At 39.8% G+C, this 23,710-nt stretch overlaps 1 protein-coding gene across 1 annotated transcript in view; it reads left to right on the top strand.

Moving 5' to 3' along the window:
• Positions 1 to 10: 10 nt before the first annotated feature.
• The window catches only part of GNAQ (G protein subunit alpha q), a 294,413-nt gene continuing 270,713 nt past the window's right edge, over positions 11 to 23,710 (top strand). Inside the window, exon 1 of the mRNA XM_046664378.1 lies at positions 11 to 365. Coding sequence (XP_046520334.1) covers positions 230 to 365 — 136 coding nt within the window. The 5' untranslated portion in view covers positions 11 to 229. The remainder of the gene's footprint in view (positions 366 to 23,710) is intronic.

Raw genomic sequence — 23,710 nt, forward strand, 5'->3', positions numbered from 1 at the left:
CGCGCCTCCCGCGGCCCGAGCAGCCCGCTCCCGCCGGTCCCCCGGTCCCCCCGGTGGCCCCGGCCCTGGCCGCGGCCCCCGCGGCCGTCCCCCGAGCTCGTCCCGGACGCGCGCCCGGGCGGCGGGGCTCGGCGGCCGCCACTGCCTCGGGGGAGCGAGGGCGGGAGGGTGTGTGTGCGCGCGTGTGAGCAGGGGTGCCGGCGGGCTGCAGCGGAGGCACTTTGGAAGAATGACTCTGGAGTCCATCATGGCGTGCTGCCTGAGCGAGGAGGCCAAGGAAGCCCGGCGGATCAACGACGAGATCGAGCGGCAGCTCCGCAGGGACAAGCGGGACGCCCGCCGGGAGCTCAAGCTGCTGCTGCTCGGTGAGTGCGGCCCGGGGCCGGCCGCCGCGGGCCCTCCCGCCGGGCCGTGGCAACCTCCGCCCGCCACCCTCGGTCCCCCAGGGCAACTGCCCTCCGCGGCCCTCGCCCCTACCCTGCCGGGGCGCGCCCCCAGCCGATACCCGCACCGGCGCGGGCGCGCGCGCGCGTACACACACACACACACACACACACGCACACACACGCACACGCACACACACACACGGGTCGGGTTGGCCTTGCCCCGCGCCTCGGCGTGTGCCTTTCGGTGTCGCGGAGGGCTGTGCGTTCGGGGTGCGCGTTTATGTGCTGTGCATCTGCTAAATGGCAAATCATTTCGGGGGCGAGGCGCGCGGTGGGAAGGTGGGCAGAGGGCTTGAACTTCCACTGTGGCGGCCGCAGCGCCCGGCGGGGTGGTGGAGTGGGGAGCTGTGTGTGTGTGGCCCGAGGGTGGCGAGCGGAGCCAGGGTACGTTGGGGGATGGCGTGCGGTGGGGTGGCCTGTGTGCATTCGTTGTCAGTGCTTTCTGGGGTCAGGAGGGAATGGTGGAATGGTGGGCACACTCGCGGCTGGATTCTCCAAGGAGTGATGATGAGGGAGCCGAGTGGTTGGCCCTCCAAAGAAAGGAGTCTTATGTATTCGGGGGGCGGGGAGGCAAGCCCGAATGTGTCACACAAGTGCTGTTCTCTAGCCACCAGACCACCGAAAGGAGGGACTCAGAAGAGTTTCTTGACCAGTGGATGGTGACAGGCGTGTTTCTCGTCTGCACCATTCCTTCCAGATAAAGATGAGCGATAGGGGAGCGTTGTGTTGTGTGTTGACAGCCACGGGTATCTTTTGTTTAATGAGGCAACCCAGATGTAGGCCTGAATTCACAATAGTTACTACTGAAAACCAGTGCAGCCTCTCATTTACTCTCACGGAGACAAATAGAAACCTTTTGTTTAAAACGGACAACATTTTAATATCTTTGGAATCTGGGTTAGGAGGAAAACGGGAAGTGTACAGCAAAAATTTCCCTTTTATCTCTAAAAAAACCAACCCCTTATTCTGCCTTAACACCAAGTTAGTAAGAAAATGCCATTTCTCAAGTAGGAATTCGATTGATTATGATCTCTGAGAGAGTGTTCAGAATCAAGATCAGGGTTCACAAACAAGCCAGTGTGACATAACTCTGAGCTATTGTGGTAGGAAGAGCAAACAGCTTTGCAGTAACAGGCCTGAAAAATGTCTACACTTGTGTTCTGGATATTTGTGTGTATAATAAATACGTTCCTCAGACATTTCTGTAAGAAAAGGGTATTGTGTTGTCAGGATTTGAGAAGCCTGTATTTTCTTTCTTATCTTGAGCGTTCCATCTCCTGTTTCAAGGAACCAGTTGCCTTTGGGACTGAACTGCTTATGAACTGGATCATTTATAAGAAGGAACAAAATACAGTGATCACGAATAGTTACAAATGGTTAATTCACATGCCGTGCTCTGTGTCTTCATTTTGACCAGATTCAGTAAATGTGCACATGTTTATAAAGAGCAGAAGGCAAAATGCTGGATAAAGAAGTAGGCTTTAGGGAGTGAAGCCAGGGGAGGGGAAAACTGCCATTGGAAAATGAAGATCTTTTTATTTTTAATTTTTATTTTCATTTTGGGCTGCTTCTAATGGCTAAAAACGTGTAGTTGAATGTTTTCTGAATGCTCAAGATTGAGAAATAGAAAGGGCAAGAGAAATGTATAGAGTGTGTAAGTGCACAATTAAGGGGAAAAGCATGTGTTTTAGAGAGACTTAAGAACAGTTTCTGTTTTTCTTTGGCCCTGTTCACAGTCTTATTTGTTTCTGTTTTCTGTTTTGCTGGGAATAGGATATTTGAGGTCTCCCTAGCCAACTCTATTGCCTGCAATGTGACAGCTCTGGGTTCCAAGCAGCTGTGAGTTACAGCCCTGGGGTCTTTGTCAGTCTGAGGGCCCAGGTTTGAATGTCTGGGAGGAGGACTTTTGCGGAAATAGACATATATGGTTGCTTAACTACCTATTGTGTATTTAAATCACATACTGTGCTTTGAAAAATGAGCTTGGAGATAATTTTAGGAAAAAAATTAAAGTCAATCAGTTTTACTGCTAAAGCGGTGGTAGTTGGGGAGCTTTGTTTTTCTCTTATTAGATTTCACTAGGGTTTAATACAGCCCTGCCCCAACCCCCAAATATGGCCTGTTAGAAGTGGTAAGAAAAGATGGCGTTAATTTAGCACCTACATTCATTAGTAACACTTAAAATTTATGTAGCTTTCTGTTAGAAACATGATCCCTAGACATCATGTAAGAATTGCTACAGCTTCGTGTTCTGGGTATGTTGCTTTTGTAACAAAGCTCCTGCAATATCGACACTATCTATGTAGTAGATGCTGTATGCTAATAGTAGATTTGTGTGTGTGCATGAGCATGTGATTGCGTGATTTCTTGAGTCCAGGAGGGAAATGCTGGTTGATTGGAGGCAGGGAAGGTGTTGGCGAGGGGTTGGAGGAACTCCTGATGTGCTCCTTTGATGAGTGCCCTGACTCTTCTGGTTCCTTCATTCATTGAAACCATGCCTGTCCAAAGGAGGTCACAGGATGTCTCCTTTCACAGTTGAAAGTTTTACCACTATTTTTAACTTCTTTCTTTAAATTGAGGAATCACCTTAATATTGAAATGAAATTCAGTATGGAATTCTTATCCAAGTAGATTTTAGTTCAAAGCATGACGCCATTTTAATGGAAATGGATTTATCTGGCAGGGATAAAAGTGTGGACCCTTGTGTTTGTTCACATAATTATTTAATTTTATATATTGATAATATGGAGAAATTAGAAAGGGCAAATAGTAGTTACCTGCTTAGATGAAAGTATGGCAGTAAAATTTGGATCGTTTTGATACATATCCAGCAATGTGTTCCATATTCCACAGTACTTATATATTTTAATTTTTATTCTTTTTTTAAAAAAGAACCCAGACACCTTCCCCCTTAAATTCTGAATTCTTTTCTTGTCGTCTTTAACTTATTCATCTCTCAATTTATTTTTTTAGTGTTTATTTCTTTTGATACCACAAAGAAAACTTTGTACTCTACATGTATGCAAGAGAATATGTTAACTTGGTTGATGTTTTTGTATACTTCTTAGTTGTAAAGTACATTATGTTTTCTTTAAATAATTAATATTCATTAATATTAATTAAATATTTCTATTGGTGCTACATGGACCACACTGTTTAATATTAATATGTGTTTAAATCTGTATAAAACAAGTGGTTTTGAATGTCTGCTTCCAGTCACAGGGACTCATCCTGAAATCTTTTTCAGTTCCTTGAAGATACATGTCTTCCCAATTAACCTGTTTTTATTTTGCATGTTTTTGAAATCTTTACTCTTCAGATTTTAATCGTCAAATAGGAAGATTTAGCAAACCTTGTTTATTGGTTAGATTCCACCTATTAAAAACAGGCAAAGTTGAGGCCAGTCTTAGATGGAAGAATGTATGTTCTTGATCTTCTAACTGAATTAGATATGTGATTATAGATTTTCTTCCTCTTTTAGACTGGCAGCTTACGAGGGTGGGGATTGTGTCTGTGTCGTTCACTATGAAATCCCAGCAGGTCCTAGCATAACGCCTAACTCGTAGAAGGCTCTCAATAAATATTTGTTGAGTAAGTTTATGACCCTTCTGGTAGCAATTGGGACCTTAAAATAATGAATAGAGACATGGAAATAGGTAATGTTTGTAATCTGTGGCAGATAAAATCATGATCTTCTTTAAAAAACTGTATGTAACTCTTTGAGCGGGTTGAATATAAATGCCTTCCAGGGTCGGAAGTGTTACTGTAAGATGTTAGATCACATATCGAACCAGTGGGTTACAGTTCTGCGCTGCGTGCATTTGGGAATGATAATAGTCATGCTTAAAGTATGAAAGTTTAAAGGAAAAAAAAAAGAAACCATTCCATATCTTGATTACTTTTTATCCTGTAGAAGCTCGTTTAACTCTGTCATCTTTTGCCATAAACGTTTCTCCATGATATACTCCCTCAGAGGGGATTTTAAAATTCTCTAGAGCACAGGTGGTAACAGATTTTTATGATTTCCCTATGCGATTACATGAGGACAACCACAATGATTAAAGATAGAATTTTAGGAATTGCAGATAGAACATTTTCAATTTGAGAGGCATACATTACTGAAAACTGTACAGTTACAGAGCAAGAAGGGACCTGGAAGGCTGGGAATGCTCTGGCATATTTAGACTGTATGGAGAGTTCATTCACACAGGTCTGGATAAAAGTACCTGCCCCTCTACCCCTCCTAGAGTTCACTGCAGGAAGAATGGGGATGCTGCTTGCCTGAATTGACCGTGAGGTTACTGGCTGTCTAGGATGGCTGCTCAGAACCACAGAATGGAAGCATCTCTCTAAGCAGCCCTAATAACAGCAGCTCCCTGGAAATACCAAAATATGGTGTTTATGAAGCTGCTTTAAGACCAACCAGTTTTATTTTTGCTACTCTTTTAGCTTCCAAGTGTTGATTATGTTTCTAAATGTCAAGATTTATTTGAGTGCATTTCCTCTTTTTTTTGAAATGAAGTACTTCTAGTTTATATCTGAAGAGTAAAGTGGAGCATCCCTCATAATAATTAAAAACTGTAGTTCTGAATATATAACAGAGACTTCAGAGTAAGATTTTTGCATTGAACCGTGTAGGTTCATTGTCTAGGTCTGCCATATAACTGTCAATCCTGTATTTACATGTCATTTCTTCATATGGGAACTTGGCTTCTATGAAAACCCTACTGAATAGTAAAATTATCCTGTGATATCTATTCAAATCTTTTTAGGTAAGTTTAGAAAGGAGAACAAGAAGAGTAATTTAGTAGCCATTTTGTTTATTAGAAATAGATTTGATAGCCTCTTTTTCATAAGAAAAACCAAAACAGAACCCCCGCTATGCTTTATAGGAGATGGCTTATGTTCAGTTTTCAGAGATGCCTATTAAATATAGTTATGATTTTTATTACAGATGAATTTTTAAGGACCTGAAACAGCTTTTGCAGTTATGAGACTGCGTGCTATGCTAAACTTAGCAGGAAAAAAGGAACAGATTTTTCTTCATGATCCAGGCAAACTTATGCTTGAAAAGAAATGAACAGGATTTTCCAAGGATGATTCTGATTCCAGCCTTCATGTTAATTTTTCTTTAAGGAGAGGTTATTAGTTCTGTTGATATTAGTGGAAATGTTGATTGGGTGCTGTAGAGGGAAAATAGGGAGCTGAAAGGGAAGAGAGAGAAGCCATTTTAAGAAGGTTAGGATTGCTTTCTCCCTGAGAAGGTGGAGAGACTCTGTTTCCTCCAGACTCTATGTTTTGGGTTAAGGGAAATACAAGTATTTGTAGCGACAAATAAAGTCTAGTTTCCTGGTTGAAGGGGGAGGGTGGTGACGTTTTTAAAAGGAAACTTTTATAATGGCTTTTAAGCAATGTTAAAATCTCTGCAGAATTAGTCTTAGGGAAGTGTGAAATAGCAATAGAAGGTAGAATGTGTGATTGTTGGTAATTAAATCTGTGGCAGTAACTGGACTACAGTAAACAGTGAATGTTTTCTCTTGTTCTACCGAGTGGAGTAACATTAAAGAAAGAGCTGTTCTCAGACCCAAACACGATTTTGTGTGAACAGCTGTTACTAATAAAATTATAGGAAGCCGTTCGACGATCAGCTTTGATTTGTTAATGTTACTGATACGTAAAAATCTGTCTTGATTTCTCATCTAACATGTAATAAAAAGAAAAAAGGACCTAAACGTGCTGTCGGAAATGAGTTCATAAATTCTAGGTGGTCATGAATCTGAACTTTACGAACAAAAATAAACATCTGTATTGCGATACCGAGAACCAAAAATTGAATTCGCTAAATAGCTCTGGGTTTGACCTTTATACCTAGCCATAATTTCTGAAATCAGTGCTGAGTATTTTGTTAAAAACCTTTGTGGCTCAATGTTAAGAGTAAAATTAGTATTATTTAAAAATAAAGTTAGGATGTTTCAAGTTCATTTACTCAACAAACACTTGCCAGTTATTGGAAAATAAACGTTACCTCCAAATTTTTTACCAGGCATACCTTAGGAAAGAATAGTTGCATAGAGAATGCCTATCGAATGAACAAATATTAAGCACCTACTGTGTGCAAAATAATGTGCTGTGTGAGTCCCTCCTTATTTCTTATTTGCAGGCAGGAAAGACTACAAGCTCTTCACAGTTCTTGTTTCACAGTCAACGCCCTGGGGCTGACATGTCCTTCTGTGTGTTATCCTGCCTGGCTTTGGCTTTTCTACTGGCTGTAAATACAAAGAAAAAGACAAAATCATCTGAAGGCCATTGTGGAAGCTTTCCGGGGATTACACAACTGGAGAAAGCAGATGATCTTGAGAATTTGAACTCCTGAGTTAGGTATATTATTTCCTTGGAGCGTATAATCTTTTTGCCTTAAACTATGAGAAACTGTGACCACTTGCTCTGTTTCTCTAAGTGGATTGGAAGCTCCATGAGGGCAAAGGTAGTGGCTGTTGTTTCTGTGTGTCTCAGTGTAGCACAATTCCTTGCTCAATTTACAATGATTCTGTTGTCAGTAACTGGGGCTGTGGGCATAGGGGGTTGGGAGTAGGATGGGTAGCTGGATTCCCGAAAGAAAGGAGAGCAATTGAAGGAAGGGAATTTAAACTTCTTGCTTTCTTCTAAAGGGTGTCATCCATTTGCCACTCCTCTTTGCTGTTCTGTGGACCACCTGGGGCACAGTAAAAGGAATTCTGTTTTAAGGACGCAGTAGTCTTTGTCTCCTTTCCTGCTTCTCATTCATTCTTCAGCGAGATTGATTCGGTTGAACATTCTCATATTGTTTCAGGTTGAAAAGCCAATAGCAGTTTATCCAGCAGTTTGAATGAAAAATTGTCACATACACAAGTCATTTGGAATTTGGAAATTCCATGCACCTTTATTACAAGATTAATCTTGGATTGTGAGCAGTTTGACTACTTTAGAAACAAAGTACTTGTTTCAGGGAAGTGTATAATGGATTGTGGTGCGGTGGGGAAGAAGAATGTTATTAATGCCATTATATTTCTGAAACCTCACAGGAGGGAACAATAATTGATCCACAAATTAAAGAAAAAGCTAGAGTGAGACTTTTTGGCTCTGCTACAGGAAGTGAATAGTGATGTTTAGAAACATTCGTGTATATTTCTAAGAGAGAACCTCTCCTTTTTCCCTTTGGAGAAATGAAATTGTGAATTAAGATCTCTTCCCAAACTTTGACTTTTTTGATCACCTTCACTTGCTAAAAAATTGAAATAGATTTTTTGTTTTGCTTCTTTTTTATGTTAAAAAATTTTTTTTTGTCTTTTTTATTTTACATTTCCTTTTGCTGGAGAGACAGCCAGGAGATTGGTGGCGTCTTCCCTGTATTTCCTGGTGACTGCAGCTGACTAGTTCTTTCTAGAGAGAGATGCTTCCGTGTCTTACCCACCCATTATTCATTCATCCAGCTTGTATTTGCTGCAGGCCCCCCAAAAACCCCTTCCATGTGAATACCACCTACCTACTCACTCTCTCATCACAGCTCCCTTAGACAAGTGCTGGGAGGGGTTCCTTAGATTCTCTGGTGTGTGCATTTCTGTAAGATTTAGGGAACTTCCAAGTTGGTGCCTCCTTCAGCCATCATGTGGCTGTGAGCTGGTGCGAGGGGAAGTCGGGTACTATACTTTAAAAGAAAGACACTTGTGAATGTGCTTCTGGGAGATGATTAACTTTCTTTAGCAACACTTAGGTCTGCAAAACCAAGTATGTTGTTATTGAACAAAATGTGAAATTCTCCTTCCTTTTCCAGAGGGCAGAGACTTGAGATTGGTTCATGATCACCAGCAGAGACTTAGTGAGCCAGTGCTGGATAATCTCTCATGGGCTGCTGGATTTCAAAATAGGATGCAGCACATTTGCTAGAAGGGGAGAAAGTGCTGTCGGCCTGTCTTGAGCAACAGTGCATCTTCCTCATTTAATGATTTGAAGTCCCCATCTCAGTTACTTGAGGGCCTTAAAAGATCTCTTTCTAACTGCATTTCTCTCTAGATAGTTAGGGAAGGTGCCATTAGCAGTGGCCGTGGCTTTTGTTATGCCCAGTCAGTCTAAGTAGGTTTTTTGATTTATTTGTTTTTTTAAGGTAAAGGTGTAATGATATTTTCTTGCCGTGTGAGTTGATATTTTAGGCCCTGCACTCTTCAGAGCTCCTTCATTGTACGTTCTTTCTGCAGAAGGCAGATGCAGTTTTCCTCTTGTCCTAAAGAGCTGACCCATTTCCTGTGACTTGTTCTAATAATACAGGATGACTTTAATTCTTGTTCCTGGTTTGGCCTTAAAAGAATGCCAGGGTACGTGTTAAGCATTTAGCTCTCGAAATCTCATGATATATTTTTGAAAATTGGTAAATCATGCAAAAACAATGGCAGACTGGCTTTGTGAAAGTTTATTCGGCTGGATAATGAAATACTCCTTATGGCTCTGCCTCTTGCTTTAGTCATGTGTATCTTTTCCAAAGCCTGTAACTGAAAGGCAGTCAGCTACTCCTGCCCTGCCTCTCTGAACTAACCTGAGGGTGTTTCGTTCCTTTGCTCCTTTACTGTTTCTATAGAAACTTGAAGAAGGAAGAGATTGGACCACATCAGAGGGCCGTTCAAAGGTTGAAACTTTCTCTGCTTTTGCTCTGCAGTTTTGGCAAGCTCACCCCTGGACGAGGGGCCTCTCCAGGAGCGATGGGCTATCCCAGGAGGCATTGCCAGGTCTGGTGGACTCCTGGTGGCCCTCACTCTCTCTTCTTCCCCTTTGGAATAACTCCCAGCGCCCTGCAGGCAGCTCACAGTCCTGGGGAAGAGCCGTGAGGAGGGCTGGAGTGAGGAGGCATCAGCGAGTCTGTCCAGAGCCGTCCCTCATGCGCCTGGCATGCTGCTGATAGTTTCACTGCCTTCACAAGGCATGGTATCAAAAGCCTCCTGTCATATCAGCATGGGGGTTTTGCTTCCTGCAGGAAGGGCGATATCCTGGGAGGCGCAGAGGTGGAGCCTGAGAGGCAGTGTTCCAGGCTGCCCTGCTCAGGCCTGGGTGTTTTCTTAGATACCCTTAGGCAGCTACCTGTGACTCACTAATGCTACTGTTTTTTTTTTCTTTGCTTCATTGGGCTTTAAGCAATGCTTTTCATTTGCTTACAGATAATCTCTGCTGCCCAAGCCCGTTTCTGCCTTTGCAGCGAGAACAGGTTGGCCGTTTGAGCCTGGGCCCTGGGCGTGCCCCAGATGCCTTGGCGGAGCTTGTCTGGGGCAGTGTTTGTATTTGGAGTCAGCAGGTCCCTTTTCCAAACCTTCCAGGGAAGATTTAGAATTAACCCTTGGATAGACCATTTGTGTTCATTTCCTCTTCCATTACTGTGTCCATTTTTTTCCTTGGGGATTTCATTGAAACCAGAAGAGCAGGTAATGGTGGGCACATCCATAACATGATGTAAGGAATTCCATACTTTTTTGCTTTACAAGATATTTATATGTACCGATATATTAAAGTAGCCTTGGAACTGCCCTCAGTTGTCATGGGAATGATCGGAGAGACTTGAGGAAAGCAACTTCTTGTGTCCCTTGTCTGCATTCTAGAGAAAGCGCTCTAGGAGCAAAGAAGGAATAGCCAGACTCTCACCCTGGGTCTGGAGAAGCTCTGTTCCAGGAGCCCAGTTTCCCTGGAGGTGCCAGGCAGCTGTTTGGCATTCCTCACCTCGACTTTCCTCCTGGCCCATGGCCTTCTGCTTATTATCTTATCAGCTTCTGGCTCACCTACCTTGATCTCGGATTTGGAGTTAGACAGGTACAGGGAGCGGTCCTGCGAAGGAGAGTAATGGGGGATCTGGGGCTTGGCAGGGCAGAGGGTGTTGTTGCTGGTAGGGGTGGTGCAGCCGGGTCTTCGTTAGGCTCTGGAAGGAAGGAAAGGAGAGTGAAGGAGAGGTGCCCTGCGCGTTTGCTTGACGTCTTTGATCAGGAAGAGCCAGGCCAACGCGACTTCCTCTTGTCAGCAACCCTGCCCTACTGCATTTCTTCATTATTGTCACGTCTGCTGTGTCCTTCTTCTCCTAGATCGTGGGTTGAGAGATGAGCAAGTGTAGAAGTCTGGGTTGTGTGGGAGTTTTTGTTGCATGCCCTCTCCTGTGCTTTTGACCCCGGGGGTGGTTAGGTAGACCAAGCTCAGACCTCATGTCACGAAGTGTCTTGAGAAGAACCATTCACATGTTAAGAAGAAAATTTACATGGCTGCTCTCTGTTTTTTCCAGTCAGCTGTTTAAGGTGATAGAAAAGCATCTATTACTGTATTGAGAACTCTGCTAATCTGGTGATAGGTTAGTAGGATGTCTCTTGACAGATCCTTGTCCAGGAAATCTGCTTTTCCCTGGATTGCTTTTCCTACAATAGAGCATCTTTCACTCGCCCAAGGCAATAAGTAGATAAGTAGCATCATGAGATATTCTTGCCAAGTGGGTTCATGCTCAGATGGAGGCATGTAATATAGAAGTAACTTTGTAATTTTTAGCTGAGAGAGGCAGTTATCAATTGGATATGTTCTCTTACGAGCCGAGCCGTTCACATTCTGGGCTATCATATCCGCGCCTGGGGAGTAGATTATTCAAGGCTATTTCCAGTTATGACCAACATTCAAAATGAGCTGCGTTTGTCCATGATAGAATTGACGTAAGAGGATTTCTTGACTCACAATGTAGGCAAATAGGTTTTGAATAATTTGAATAATTTGTGAGCAGAACTAGGGAATGCTGAAACAAAAGATACTTGCAATCAATCTCTATTTTTATTCCTAGTTACTTTTTAATGGGTAAGGAACGAATGAATTGCCATACTACTGGCTCCTCTTGGAGCCAAGCTTGGATCAGACATGGCTTCTGGGCATGGAAGGGCCTTGATGTGTTCAAGGACTTGAATGGGATGTCCTCTGAACATCCTAGTTTCTCCTATTATGTGTTGGGTCACTGTCGAAGATGTTATCCAAAGCACATTAGAAATAACTGAAAAATTTTAGACACATACCATCTCTTATAATGAGTCCCCCAAGTTTCCCATCTGCTGTGAGAGAAGATAACCTGTGTGTTGCTTGATCAGTTTCTGATAAACAATTTTTATTTCTCCATCCATGCAGTTCTTGGCAAAACATTGCATTTAGTGAAGGAAATCATAGGAGAAATGATTTCTTTAGGGGAAATCTTGACTCCACATATATTTTCACAAAAATCACCAGCTATGTCCTTTGAGAAACACCTTTTCTATAAGGCTTTCTGTTCCAGGTCATACTTACTGTAGGAACAGAGGTTCTTCGCTAGAGTTTTTCTAGTCGCTAGAGTCTATCTGTGAATTGCTACTCACATTACAGTGTTTTCTTTCCAGAATTAATTAATGCATTGTGCATCCTTAGTACTGAATCACTGGGTCACACAGTGATTTATTTTTTCTATTAAAAAATATTCTTCCTTTATATTAATATAATATATCTTCAAGCAGTATGCTACTGCCTGAATTTATATTGTATTCTCTTTTTGGAATGAAATAAAGGAGAGCGCTTGAGATATATGTCCTCTGGTGGTATGGTTACTTTTTAAAATAGTAAAGTTTAATAGTGAGAAAAACTGTTATATGTAATAGACAAAGTTTGAGTCAAGAAGTGTATATTTTCTTCCACGTAAGAATTTTCTTACATTCTTAAGAAATAAATTATATTGTTTTATGTTGGCCTTCAAAAGAATAACAGTCCATTCTATGTTAATAACATTTTTTATTTTTGTTTTTCAGTGATTTTGAAATTTTACAAATAATGCAATATGTTTTTAGACAAAGGTTTTAAAATTTATTCATAAATTTATCCAAAATGTACCAATCTAATATAAGAAACATGGGTTTTTTTTTTTTTTTGAGGAAGATTAGCCCTGAGCTAACTGCTGCCAATATTCCTCTTTTTGCTGAGGAAGACCGGCCCTGAGCTAACATCTGTGCCCATCTTCCTCTACTTTTTTATATGTGGGATGCCTACCACAGCATGGCTTGCCAGGCGGTGCCATGTCCACACCTGGCATCCGAACTGGCAAACCCCAGGCCGCCGAAGTAGAACATGTGCCCTTAACTGCTGCGCCACTGGGCCAGCCCCTGATTTTTTTTGTATGTTCTTTTCTAGTTTTATTTTTGTATCTTTCTTGCATAGGTGTAATCATACTGTACAATTTAACATTATGCTGTAAGCATTTTCTCTGTGGCTTTATAGACTTCATGTTAAAATTTGGAATTGCTGTATAATTTTCTAGTAGAGGATATTTATTAATTTGTTTGCTTACTCCGTTTTTTTAAGGACATTCAGGCTTCTCCCAGTGTTTCAATTTGAAAATAATGCTGTGATGAAGTTCTTGGTGAAGATAGCATTTTTTTAAGCACATACTTCTGTTAGAATAGATTAATAGAAATGTTATTTCTAGGTCAGAGGATATGAAAAATTTTATTACTCGTGATACACACACCTAAAACATATTCTGAAATGATTGTATACAATTTGCAACATCATGAGCAATGTTATGAGAATATCAATAAGTTAGCAGGCAAAAAATGGTACATAATTAAAAAAATTTCATTTATTTGATCACTAGTAAGAGTGATCATTTTCCCATATGTTTGTTCCTAGTTGAATTTCTTATTTTGTAAGTTGTCTCTTCATTTCCTTTGCCTGTTTTTGAGCTCTGAACGTACAAATGAAATTAGCCTTTTTCATATTTACTGCAAATAACTTAACCCCGGTCTGTTGTTTTTCTTTTTCTTTGTTTTGTGTAATTTAAAACAGAAGTTTTTAATTACTTTGAAGCCAAATCTGTTGATCTTTTGCTAATCTCTTTTAAAATAAAAATCGATAGCTGGTTTAGATACTCCCTGAAAGCCAGATTTACTGCTATTGTTATGGGCGAAACTTGACTGAATGTAGTGTTTACACATGACTGTTGTATGATTTTTCTTTTAAAAGGAAACTGAAATACAGACACGCATGTAAGTTCACATGATCACAGATTATACAACATAAGCTGTTCTGTATGTAATGGATTTTTTATCCTGTGATATGTAGTGGATATCTTGCCGTGTTAATATTAATCTTTTATGTCATATTTATGGCTTTTTAGTGTTCCAGTGTATGTTTTTGGTTCCAGTGTGTTTTGAATCATACAGTGGTGTGCTGCAGGTAGCTTGCACCTGCTCTTGAAAGCCAGCTGTACACCTTTCTTCTCAACTCTGTGTTCAGTGACTTCATTTTGGTAGCTTGAAATCAGCCATGGTGGTAGTATTTACACCATAGAAATTGGCAAATGCTATGAATCAGGGCTTTCCCCCCCACCCTGGCAGAACTAGTTGTTAAATATTTGCCACTGCACCACCATTTATACCTGATCCCGATTGATGGATATTGAGTTTAATTTCATTAAAAAAATCGTAGAATCAATGCTCCAGTGACTATTGTAGGGAATCCATATTTGTACACATGTGTGATTGACCCTTCAGATAAGTTCTCAGAGTTGGCACGTCAGCCAAATGACAGGCTCATTTTAATTTTTGACACACGTCAGTACCCTACCTTTCAGAAAGGTGGTATTGGTTTACTTTCCACCTCTAGTTTGTGTTAGTGACTATTTTGGCACATCTTAGCTATTATTAGATTTTTGTCAATCTAGAAAAAAACCGATCTATTTATTTGTATTGTATTGACTTCATTTCTATTATAGTCTTTATTTTCTTTTCTGAACTGCCTATTTAGAAAAGTAATTAACAAATGCCTCAATTTATTATTTAGTTAGGTTTTTAAAAATCACTTTTATTTTCAGCTTTATTAACTTAGATATTTCTAGAAAATTGACCATTTTATCTATGGAAGGATGGAATGCCCTAGGAAGACTGTCTCTAAGGGAAAAAGGAAATAGAACCGATAAGATTATATGACAGGTTTGACTGTGCAAAATTGTTCTGAAACGCAAAAGTTTTTAATTTTGATGAAGTCCAGTTTATCTGTTTCTTCTTTTGTTGCTTATGCTTTTGGTGGTGTATATAAGAAACCATTGCTAAATCCAAGGTCACAAAGATTACCTCTCTGTTTTCTTCTGAGTTTTGTAGTTTTAGGTCTTAAATTTAGGTCCTTGACCCACCCTGACTTGATTTTTGTATGTGTTGTGCGGCAGGCTTCCGACATCATCCCTGTAGAAGTGGAGAATGTCCCAGCACCATTTGCCGGAAAGACAAATTCTTTCTCCACTTCATGGTCTTGACATCTTGTTTTTTATTTATTTTTGCCTTTATTACTTTGTTTCTTGCAATTCTCTAGGCTTATTTGGTTGTACCTTTTCTATTTTCTTGAATTAAAGTTCTTAGATTATTTTAGTATTTTCTTGATTTGAATTAAAAGTGTTTAAAGCTTTGAATTTTTCTACTTGTTGCTATGTAGTGTTCATAGCATTCTTTTACACACATTCTTAAATTATGATTTTGATTTTGATCTCTGAACCAGGGTTAAGGTACTTTAAAATTTTCCAAGTGGTTGTGATTTTTTTCCCCGCCTTTGTTATTTATTCCCAGTCTTACATCAATTTTGATAGGAGAATGTGGTCTGAACTGTTTTTACTTTTTGGAATTTATTGTAGCCTAATATATAGTCAATTTTTGTTCTATGGATACATAGAATATATACACGTGTATATATAGTAAGACATAAATATGTGTTATTTAACTTTATTGTTTTATTTGTGGTGAATCTATTTATATTGTGAGTCCGCCAAGTACTGAGAATCGAGCTGAAGTTGTTCATTATTCTCGGTGTTTATGGCAATTTCTCCTATTTCCAGAAAATTTTGCATTATATATGTAAGTACTACTCTGTTTTGAGGTACCTAAAAAATGTCCTTGAGAATTAAATTTTCAGCATTATAACATTACCTTTTCAACAGTTAATGCTGTTGTATCTTGAATTCAGCTTTGTTGGGTATTGACGTGGTTCTTTTGTTCCTATTTGCTTGGTGTGTTTCTCCACTTATTTTCAACTATTCTTAATCTCTTTGTTGTTGTTCCTCTTTGAGTTTTTTTTCTTTTTAAAGATTGGCACCTGAGCTAACAACTGTTGCCAATCTTCTTCTTTTTTATTTTTTCTTGCTTTTTCACCCAAATCCCCCCAGTACATAGTTGTGTATTTTTTGTTGTGGCATGTGGGATGCCGCCTCAGCATGGCCAGACGAGTGGTGCCACGTCCGTGCCCAGGACCGAACTGGTGAAACCCTGGGCCGCCGAAGTGGAGCACACGAACTTAACCACTTGGCCACGGAGGTGGCCCCTGTTTTTGTTTTTTTAACCTCAGCCTAAGAGTCTTTTTCCTTAGATAGGTCATGTTATTTTACTTACACTTGTTGAGATAATAGATGTGGTTATTTTTTTGCATCTCATTTCTGTCGTCTTTTATTGATTTCTGGCCGTTGTCTCTCCCTCCGCCTTCCTTCCTCCCTCTTTCCTTCTCTCCCTCCTCTGATATTTGGTTTGTATTGGATTTCTTATTGTGTTTTCTGTCTCTGGTAATTTGAAAGGTATGTCGTCTGCTATTAATTTTACTATTGGTCGTCTATATAACTTTTAGTAGTATTCTTCAAGTTATGTTTTTCAGTTTATCAGCTTCAGACTGTGCACTGGTATTTATCGTGTCCCTCCCATGCACAGTGGAGAAATCTGTTCATCTATTAACAGGGGTTGGGAAACTTTTTATGTAAAGGGTCAGATGGTAAATATTTTTGGCTTTTGGGCCCATATAGTCTCTGTTGCAACTACTCAACTCTGCCGTAAACACTTTGTTAATGAACAAATCTGGCTATGTTCAAATAAAATTTTATTTACCGAAACAGCCAGCAAACTGGATTTGGCTCTCTGGCTGTAATTTATCAACCCCTGATCTATATTACTTCCATTCTCTGCTTTCCCTGGTGTTTTATTTGCATGTTCTGAACTTGTTTCACTCGTGTCTGTAATAGACAACTTAGCCATGCCAGACTTAAAATAGTTCTTTAGATCTTAACGGTTAGTAATGATATTAATCTTTTATTTTATACAGATTTTATTTTCTTTAACTGTCTTCTCAGATACAACACCGAGCGTTTTGAATGATAAAACTTTTAAGCTAGACTTGTCCCACAGCTAAGGACATTTTTCTGAAGGTTCAGGTCTGTCCCTGTAACTTACTGGTGGTCATTGAAAGGTTAAACATGTAGAAAACTCAAATTATCTTAGTTTGACTATAAAAAGGACATTTGTGTCAGATGGAATGAGAAGTGTGCATGGCATTCAAGATCTTTTCCATGCTCATCGTTTTAATCCACGTTTCCTCTGCCCTGCTCTTCCCTCGGGTCGCAGCTCGCTGACTCCTCTGATGCAGCCTATCTACTCTCTTAATCCTGGGATGGTTTGCTCTTTTTCTGTTCATCTTTGCTGGCATCAAGTTAGCGTTTGATCTTGCAGCCTGTGTGATCTTCAGCATTTCAAAGTTGGTTCTATAGTTTTTGCAGACTTCATACATAGAGCTAAGTTATTTTCACACTTTTAAAAACTCTTCATCCTTTGATTTCATATTTGATACCTGGGACGATCCCAGGGAATCATTTCTAGTCAAGCCTAAAGAAACTCTTCCAAGTATTTTGTTGTGTGTATTGCTTATTTATTATTCAGTTTTCTTTCCAAAATTTTAGTATTATATATACTTGTGCCTGCAGTTAAAACTACATATTTAGCATTAATTCTGTGTTTAAAAAAATGCTTATTGCCAGATATTTCTTCTCTCAGTTTCTTTAATTGTATGCTCTTCTTTTTCATTTGCCTATGAATTGACTGAATTATACCTTCAGATCGATTTTTCACAAAGGGACTTGGAGGATATGTTTTCTGAGTTCTTGTGTCTTTGAGAATGCCTTTCTGTGGCATTCACATGTTAACAACAATGTGCGTGGATATAGAATTCTTGGATTACAGCTCTTTTCTGTCTGCATTGCTTGCGCCGTGGTGGATGTTGTTCCATCGTTTCCTGACGTCTAAGTTCGATGAGAAGTCTGCAGTCAGCCTGAATATTTTTTCTTTGTGATTTGCTTTTTCTGTTTGGATGTTTCTTTCTTTAATGTGGAAGCTTAATAACTTCACCAAGTTATGCTTCAGTGTTTTATATTCTTTATTATTTGTCCTGAAGCACTCTGAACTAATTCCATCTGTATATTTATTCTTTCATTTTAAGGATTTCCCCCAGTTTATCACTGAATATTTTCTCTGTTCCAGGAATTTTTTTCTTCTCTGGGAACACCAATCATTCATTTATTGGATTTCTGTCGTTTCTCTACCCAAACTGTCAACTTCCCTCTAATAGCAGAAAAATGTCTCCATTCTTTTTCTTGTGTGATTTTCTCCAATTTCTTATCTGCAGCATTGATTTGGCAGTGGTAGGCATATAAATGTCAAGTGCTAACAAACAGGTTTTGAATGACTGAGGTGCCTGCTGTACATTTTTGATGCTTCAAATTCACTTTTAAGTTCTGCAATACCATTATTTTTTTCTCCTTATTTCCTTTCTTAGCTCTGACAGTTTCTTTCTACCTTATTCTATTTTTTAATTTCCTATTTCACACAGTCCACATTTTCTTGATGGTACAAAGCAATGGTACTCTAATTTTTTCTTCTGTTTCCCAGAGTAAATCTTCCAAAGTAGTCTTCTCATTTTTCTTTTTGCGTGTTCTGTGCCTTTATTTTTTCTTAGAAGTGTTCCAAATTTTGTCTGACCCTACAAAAATAGTGTGGGTGGAAACTCATTGACTTCCTTCCCTATCTGTCGTGGGTCTGTTTGTGTCTTTCCCTTAGCGCTTAAGCTGGAGGACTGGAAGGTGATGGTATATATTCTATTTTGAGCTATTCTGTTGTCTTTGTAGGGTGGTAGGGAGGGCTCTGTGGCAGTGGGCAGCTTCAGTCTATGAGGCTTGCTGCTTCTTAATTTTGTTGTTTTATACTGCTGGTTCCACTTGTCCTCTTTTGGGTGAGCCAGCCACTTTGATGAGAAATTGTTCAGAACGGTGCCTTGCTGTTTATGGAATTTTTGTTCTGTGCATTTATGGAGTATATTTCTCTGCATTCTTTAGACCACCTTGCAAAGTAGGTGTGCCTTTGGCCCTCAGCCCTGCCAGGTCAGAGGGAAAAGCAGGATCGGTTGGCTGTATGGTCTCTTTTCAGCCCCTCCACTACTAGTATAGGTAGGAATGTGTGTTCCGATACGATGTTACTTATTCTTCCACGTTGGGGGATGTCAGGGAGTCTTTGAGAACCTTTGCCTCTTGCTTCCCTCATCACTGAACTATTTTACAAACCGAAGAGCTGTGTATAGACCCGCAGGAGGTCCTCTGTTTGGTCCATTTGTATTGCTCCTGGTTGATAAGGCCTTTGCTATTATTAACGTAGATGAGGTTTTCTCTCTACTTTTTTTCTTTTTGTACATTTTGAGGGGTAGAAAGGAATTTATTATTGTTGTTGTTTAGAGCACTTTGCCTGCTTTCCAGGAAGTCTGCTTTATGAGTCTGGATGACTGTAATTAACACATGTGAAGTCTTTCATAGAGAGTTATAATTATAAAACCTCAGTTAAGAATGGGCTTTAAAGTCCAGGCTTGCACCTTATACTTGAGTCACTTCTGTAACATCCCCCAATTTATTGTTAGTTTTTTCGCCTCTACATTCAGTGGTGGGAACATCATCCCCTGAGAGGAATTAATTCTCTTTGGTCATCTGTGTTTGTTAGAAAATTGTCGTACATTAAGCTGAAGTCTGTCCTGAAACTAGTTTCAGGATCCATCCCTTGGGGATACTGGGACACTGGGACACACTGGAACACATCTACTTTTCCAAATAATTGAAGTTGGCCTCATGACACTCCTGGGGCTGGCTTTCTTCTTTTTCTGAAACACTGTGAGTTCTTTCCATCATTTGTCATAGGGCAGGAATAAAATCTTGACCTTTATCATCCTACTTGTTTTCTTCTTTAAAAAAAAAAAAATAGCCATAATGGAGCCTAGCACTTGAGGTGTGGTTTTATGAAGTCAGAGAAGATAATATTTCTGTATCTTGTCCTTAACTCAGATACACGTGACTCCAGAAATCTTTGTCATTTCTAAATAAATCAACCTAAGAAATATAGCAGAGGGCTTCTATGACTTTTCTCTACCAGTACCTTGATTGTTCTAATTTGCTTTTTTCAATGCAGTGTTATATTGCTAGCCTTGTTTTTGACCTGTGGTTGTCTATGATCTGCATATGGTCCTCTACATTTTTGCGTTTCCCTTTATCATGTCTTTATTTGTATGGATTTCTTTTTTCAATTGCCAAGAGTACTTATTCCTATTGAATTTCATCCTGATTCTGTGGGAACATCCTTCCAAGGTCAAGATCATTTAAACTTTTGTTCCAAATTCTAGCATTTGTAGTCCTATTCAGTTCATTCTCAGAGGAAAGTAGATGAACCTATTACAGTAAGATTCTTGAAGAATTACCTCAGGAAAAAGAAGTATTTTTGTTAATACTGTCAGTAAAGATATGGAAGATAGTAGATTTCAGGACAGATACCCATGGTCTGTCATTCAATATGAATCTCCAGTTGATTCTGCGTCTTTTTATTACTTTTTTGTTTACTTGCCTAAAAGATGTAAAGCCACAAATATGCTCCCTGAATTTGACCTTTGTATTTAATTTGTGTTGGTATAAAAGGGAATGAGAAATTAAGAGAAGGTAAATGTGCTCTTCCTTCCTTGACTGTGACCTCGTCTCCTATCACAGAAGGATATGAGGTTGCTCTGCCTAAGTGGCCCCTCACACATCATGGCCTTGTGTGGGGTGGAGGGCGGAAGCACCCTTGGCATTGCACATTGTGGGTGGTCTGCTTTAATCTCTCTTACATCCTGAAGTTTAGCTTGCCGACCAATTTATAACGGCCACGATCTTTACGGAGGGAAGGAGGCTTTTCTTATTCTTTGTTCTGTGTGAGTTCTAATTTCCACATAGAAAAAAAGTGTATTTTTGGAGAAGCAAATTTCATTTGATGCTTATTTGCTTTTCGGCCATACTGGTTTAATCGCTCTTTCTCTCCATAAGTCAAGTGGTTTTTAAAGAGAGAAAGCAAGCTTACAATTCTGTGTACTTTAATTTACAGAATTTGACATCATGCTCACATTTTTAGCAATTACATTAAATTTTCTCATTTAGGCAATTTGATAGTTCAATGGAAGTTTTTTTTTGTTCAGTGAATATATATATATGATTATTTAGTATGAAATAAATTCAGTCATTCCAGTTGAATGGTGGTGGTCATGGTGAGAGAGAAGTTGGTAGTAAATAATTCTATTTCTTTAGCAAAAAATTCAGATGAGATCTTACCTTCCCTTGCCCCCTGACTCTTAATTCAGTCTGGCCTATGCCCATGTGGCTGTCAACCATGGGTGGATGTTGGGTGGATGTTGATTTTTGGACAGTGGTCACCATACAATATTGCCTCTTTCTAGAACTTTCTTTTTCATGTGGAAGGTAGGCCCTGAGCTAACATCTGTGATCTGTGCCAATCTTCCTCTGTTTTGTATGTGGGATGCCACCACACCACGGCTGGATGAATGGTACATAGGTCTGCACCTGGGATCCGAAGCAGCGTGCATGAACTTAACCACTATGCCACTGGGCCAGCTCCTCTTTCTACAACTTTTAACAGAAAAGGAAACTGTGTTAAGATTAAATGCATTTAATGCATGTCACCTTTAGAGGGGCTGTCTTTCTCCGTGTCCATGAGTATGTATGGGGGGTCTTTAGGCTGCTCAAACACACCTTAGTGTCATTGTTTTGAGTCTCTCCTTGTTGGAAAAATGGCCCATTAATTGTAAACAGTGCTGTCAAGAGTAAGTTTATTTCCTCATTAATTTGGTAATTTACAAGAATGTGTTCTATTCTAACCCTGAATATTATAGCCTGTTGAATTGCCTAAAGTCATTTTTGTTTCCTTTTCTTTTATACATGAGAATTATTCTAAAAAAGTTTTGGCCTTTAACACTTTAGAATTGTTCTATACCTGGATTTACAACAGGACACGCTGTCCTAAATCCAGTTAAGGTTAACAAGGTATTATATACCTTTTTGGAGATTTCGGCCTTGGAAGCAAAACCTGAGTTTTTAAAAAGGTGCTGACTATGTATGGATAAATTATGGCTGTGCTCCAAGATGTGTGGAATCCACAAGGTAAGGATTGCATCTAGAAGTCTCCCTGATTTACCACTGTGCTGTCTTAGGAGCTGCCCCATTGTAAGTGTGCTTCTTGTGTAATTTCAATGATCAAGATTCCTTTTAAGAAAAAATGTGGTTGTGCTGACATTTACTTTGAGCAAATGAAGCGTAGTTCATATCTCTTGAAATCTAAATTAATAATGCATGGCTACATGAGTGCTGTCTCCAGCCCGCTTTGTATGTTCTTACATATAAATTTTTAGAACCCATGGTATATCAGATGGTGCAGAGGCTGTTTGGTTTTTTTTTTTTCCTGTCCTCCCTGTTTTCCAGTGGGTGGCTTGCTTGAGCAAGGGAATGCAGTGAATAAATTTATCAGCATCAGAATCTGTATTTATATAATTATGTTATTTCTTTTATTAAAAATTAAATATTTTGATCTAAAGGCTTGTTTTCATTTTCATGTGTCCTTTGCAAAAAAAACAATCATCTTTTGAATTGCTCTTTACTTTCAAGTGTTCTTCTCCAGCTGAAAATGAAAGATAAGGAACAAATATTAGTATTAATTCTTTTATTGGCGTGTTTTTTCCCTTAGGATTGTTCCTTTCCTCTTAGGTCCCTGGGTGATGAATAGGTTAGAGGCAAACTTCACTTATCTTGAAACCATAGAGACTTAGTTTCTGTACCATTGCTTTTTAGGTACAAATACACTCTGGCCTCTGAATGTAAAGTCAGTCCTGACTGCACAGCAGGGAGCAGCTGCATTGGCTAAGTATGCTGGCAGAGCCGCACAATCCAGGTTGCAAACGCTTGGCTCCTCTCTCGTTTTCATGAGGAATAACATCACACACACAGTACTAAGCCTCACTAGCAAAGAACTGAAATTTACTCCTGGCAGGCCAAGAAAGGCATCCAGTCACCTCATGTGATCTTTTATGCCATCCAGCCAAGGCCGTATCTCTGAGGTTAAGAAAATTGTTCATTACATTGCAAAATCTTCTCCTTGTGCGTTAGAAGGACAATCTCAAGCCTGACTTTGTTACTTGAGTAGTTTTAAGTTAGCACACATATGTAAACATCTCAACTTCCACCACCACTTAGCAGGAAATTTATAAACGGCAAATTTCAGGAGACCTTCGGATAAGTATCGTTTCTGAAAGTGTCATAAAATGAAAGGGGAAAAGCGCTGTCCCGTTTTAAATGATGCTTCAGGATGCTTTAGTCCTAGGATTTCAGATGATTTATTTTTTGGGGGGTATTAATTAGATACATGCCGAGAACAGGGGAGAAAAGGAACAGTAGGTTTATTCCTGATTATCTGGGAGAGTTTTTTCTTCTAAGATGTTTTTTTGTGTTTAAAAGGCAACAATTTTTGTTGTTGTTGGTTTCGTATCTCAGTGGAAGAAGATGGTCCTAATGAATTGGGATCTTGTGGGACAGGAGCTATATATTTCTTTTTTATTGACATAATTACAGCCAGATGGAAATGTGTAATTACTTGTCTTATTCACACATAATGGGTTTGTTTTATATCCTACTACTTCCTGAAATTAGCCGACAGGTTAGAACAGATTTATCTGAGTGGAACTGGCATAGGTCCCTATATCCGTGGATTTAATATACCCACCTCCCAGACTCCCCCATATCTATCCATGACAGTTTGCCTCTGGTAAGGAGTCAGAGCTTTAAATCAGTAGCATGATTAGAACTCAGGCTCCAGGAATGCATTTGGGACCCTGTACAGGAAAGAGTTAAGGTCTGTCTGTTCTCCTTTGAAAGGCCTGCTTGCAGGGTTGGCCTTTGGCTGGCATCTGGGAACCTGGGTTTCGAGAGAGTTCCCACCACTCTCAGAACTGATTAGAGTAGCTCATGGTACCTACACTGTTTGTGCAAACAATGTGCTTTATGTTGAACACCTGCTTTCCTTTGGCGAGTTTGGAATTTTGGCAGGTGCTAGGCAGATGGTGCC

Source organism: Equus quagga, chromosome 6 (assembly GCF_021613505.1).
Source record: "Equus quagga isolate Etosha38 chromosome 6, UCLA_HA_Equagga_1.0, whole genome shotgun sequence".
Classification (NCBI taxonomy): domain Eukaryota; kingdom Metazoa; phylum Chordata; class Mammalia; order Perissodactyla; family Equidae; genus Equus; species Equus quagga.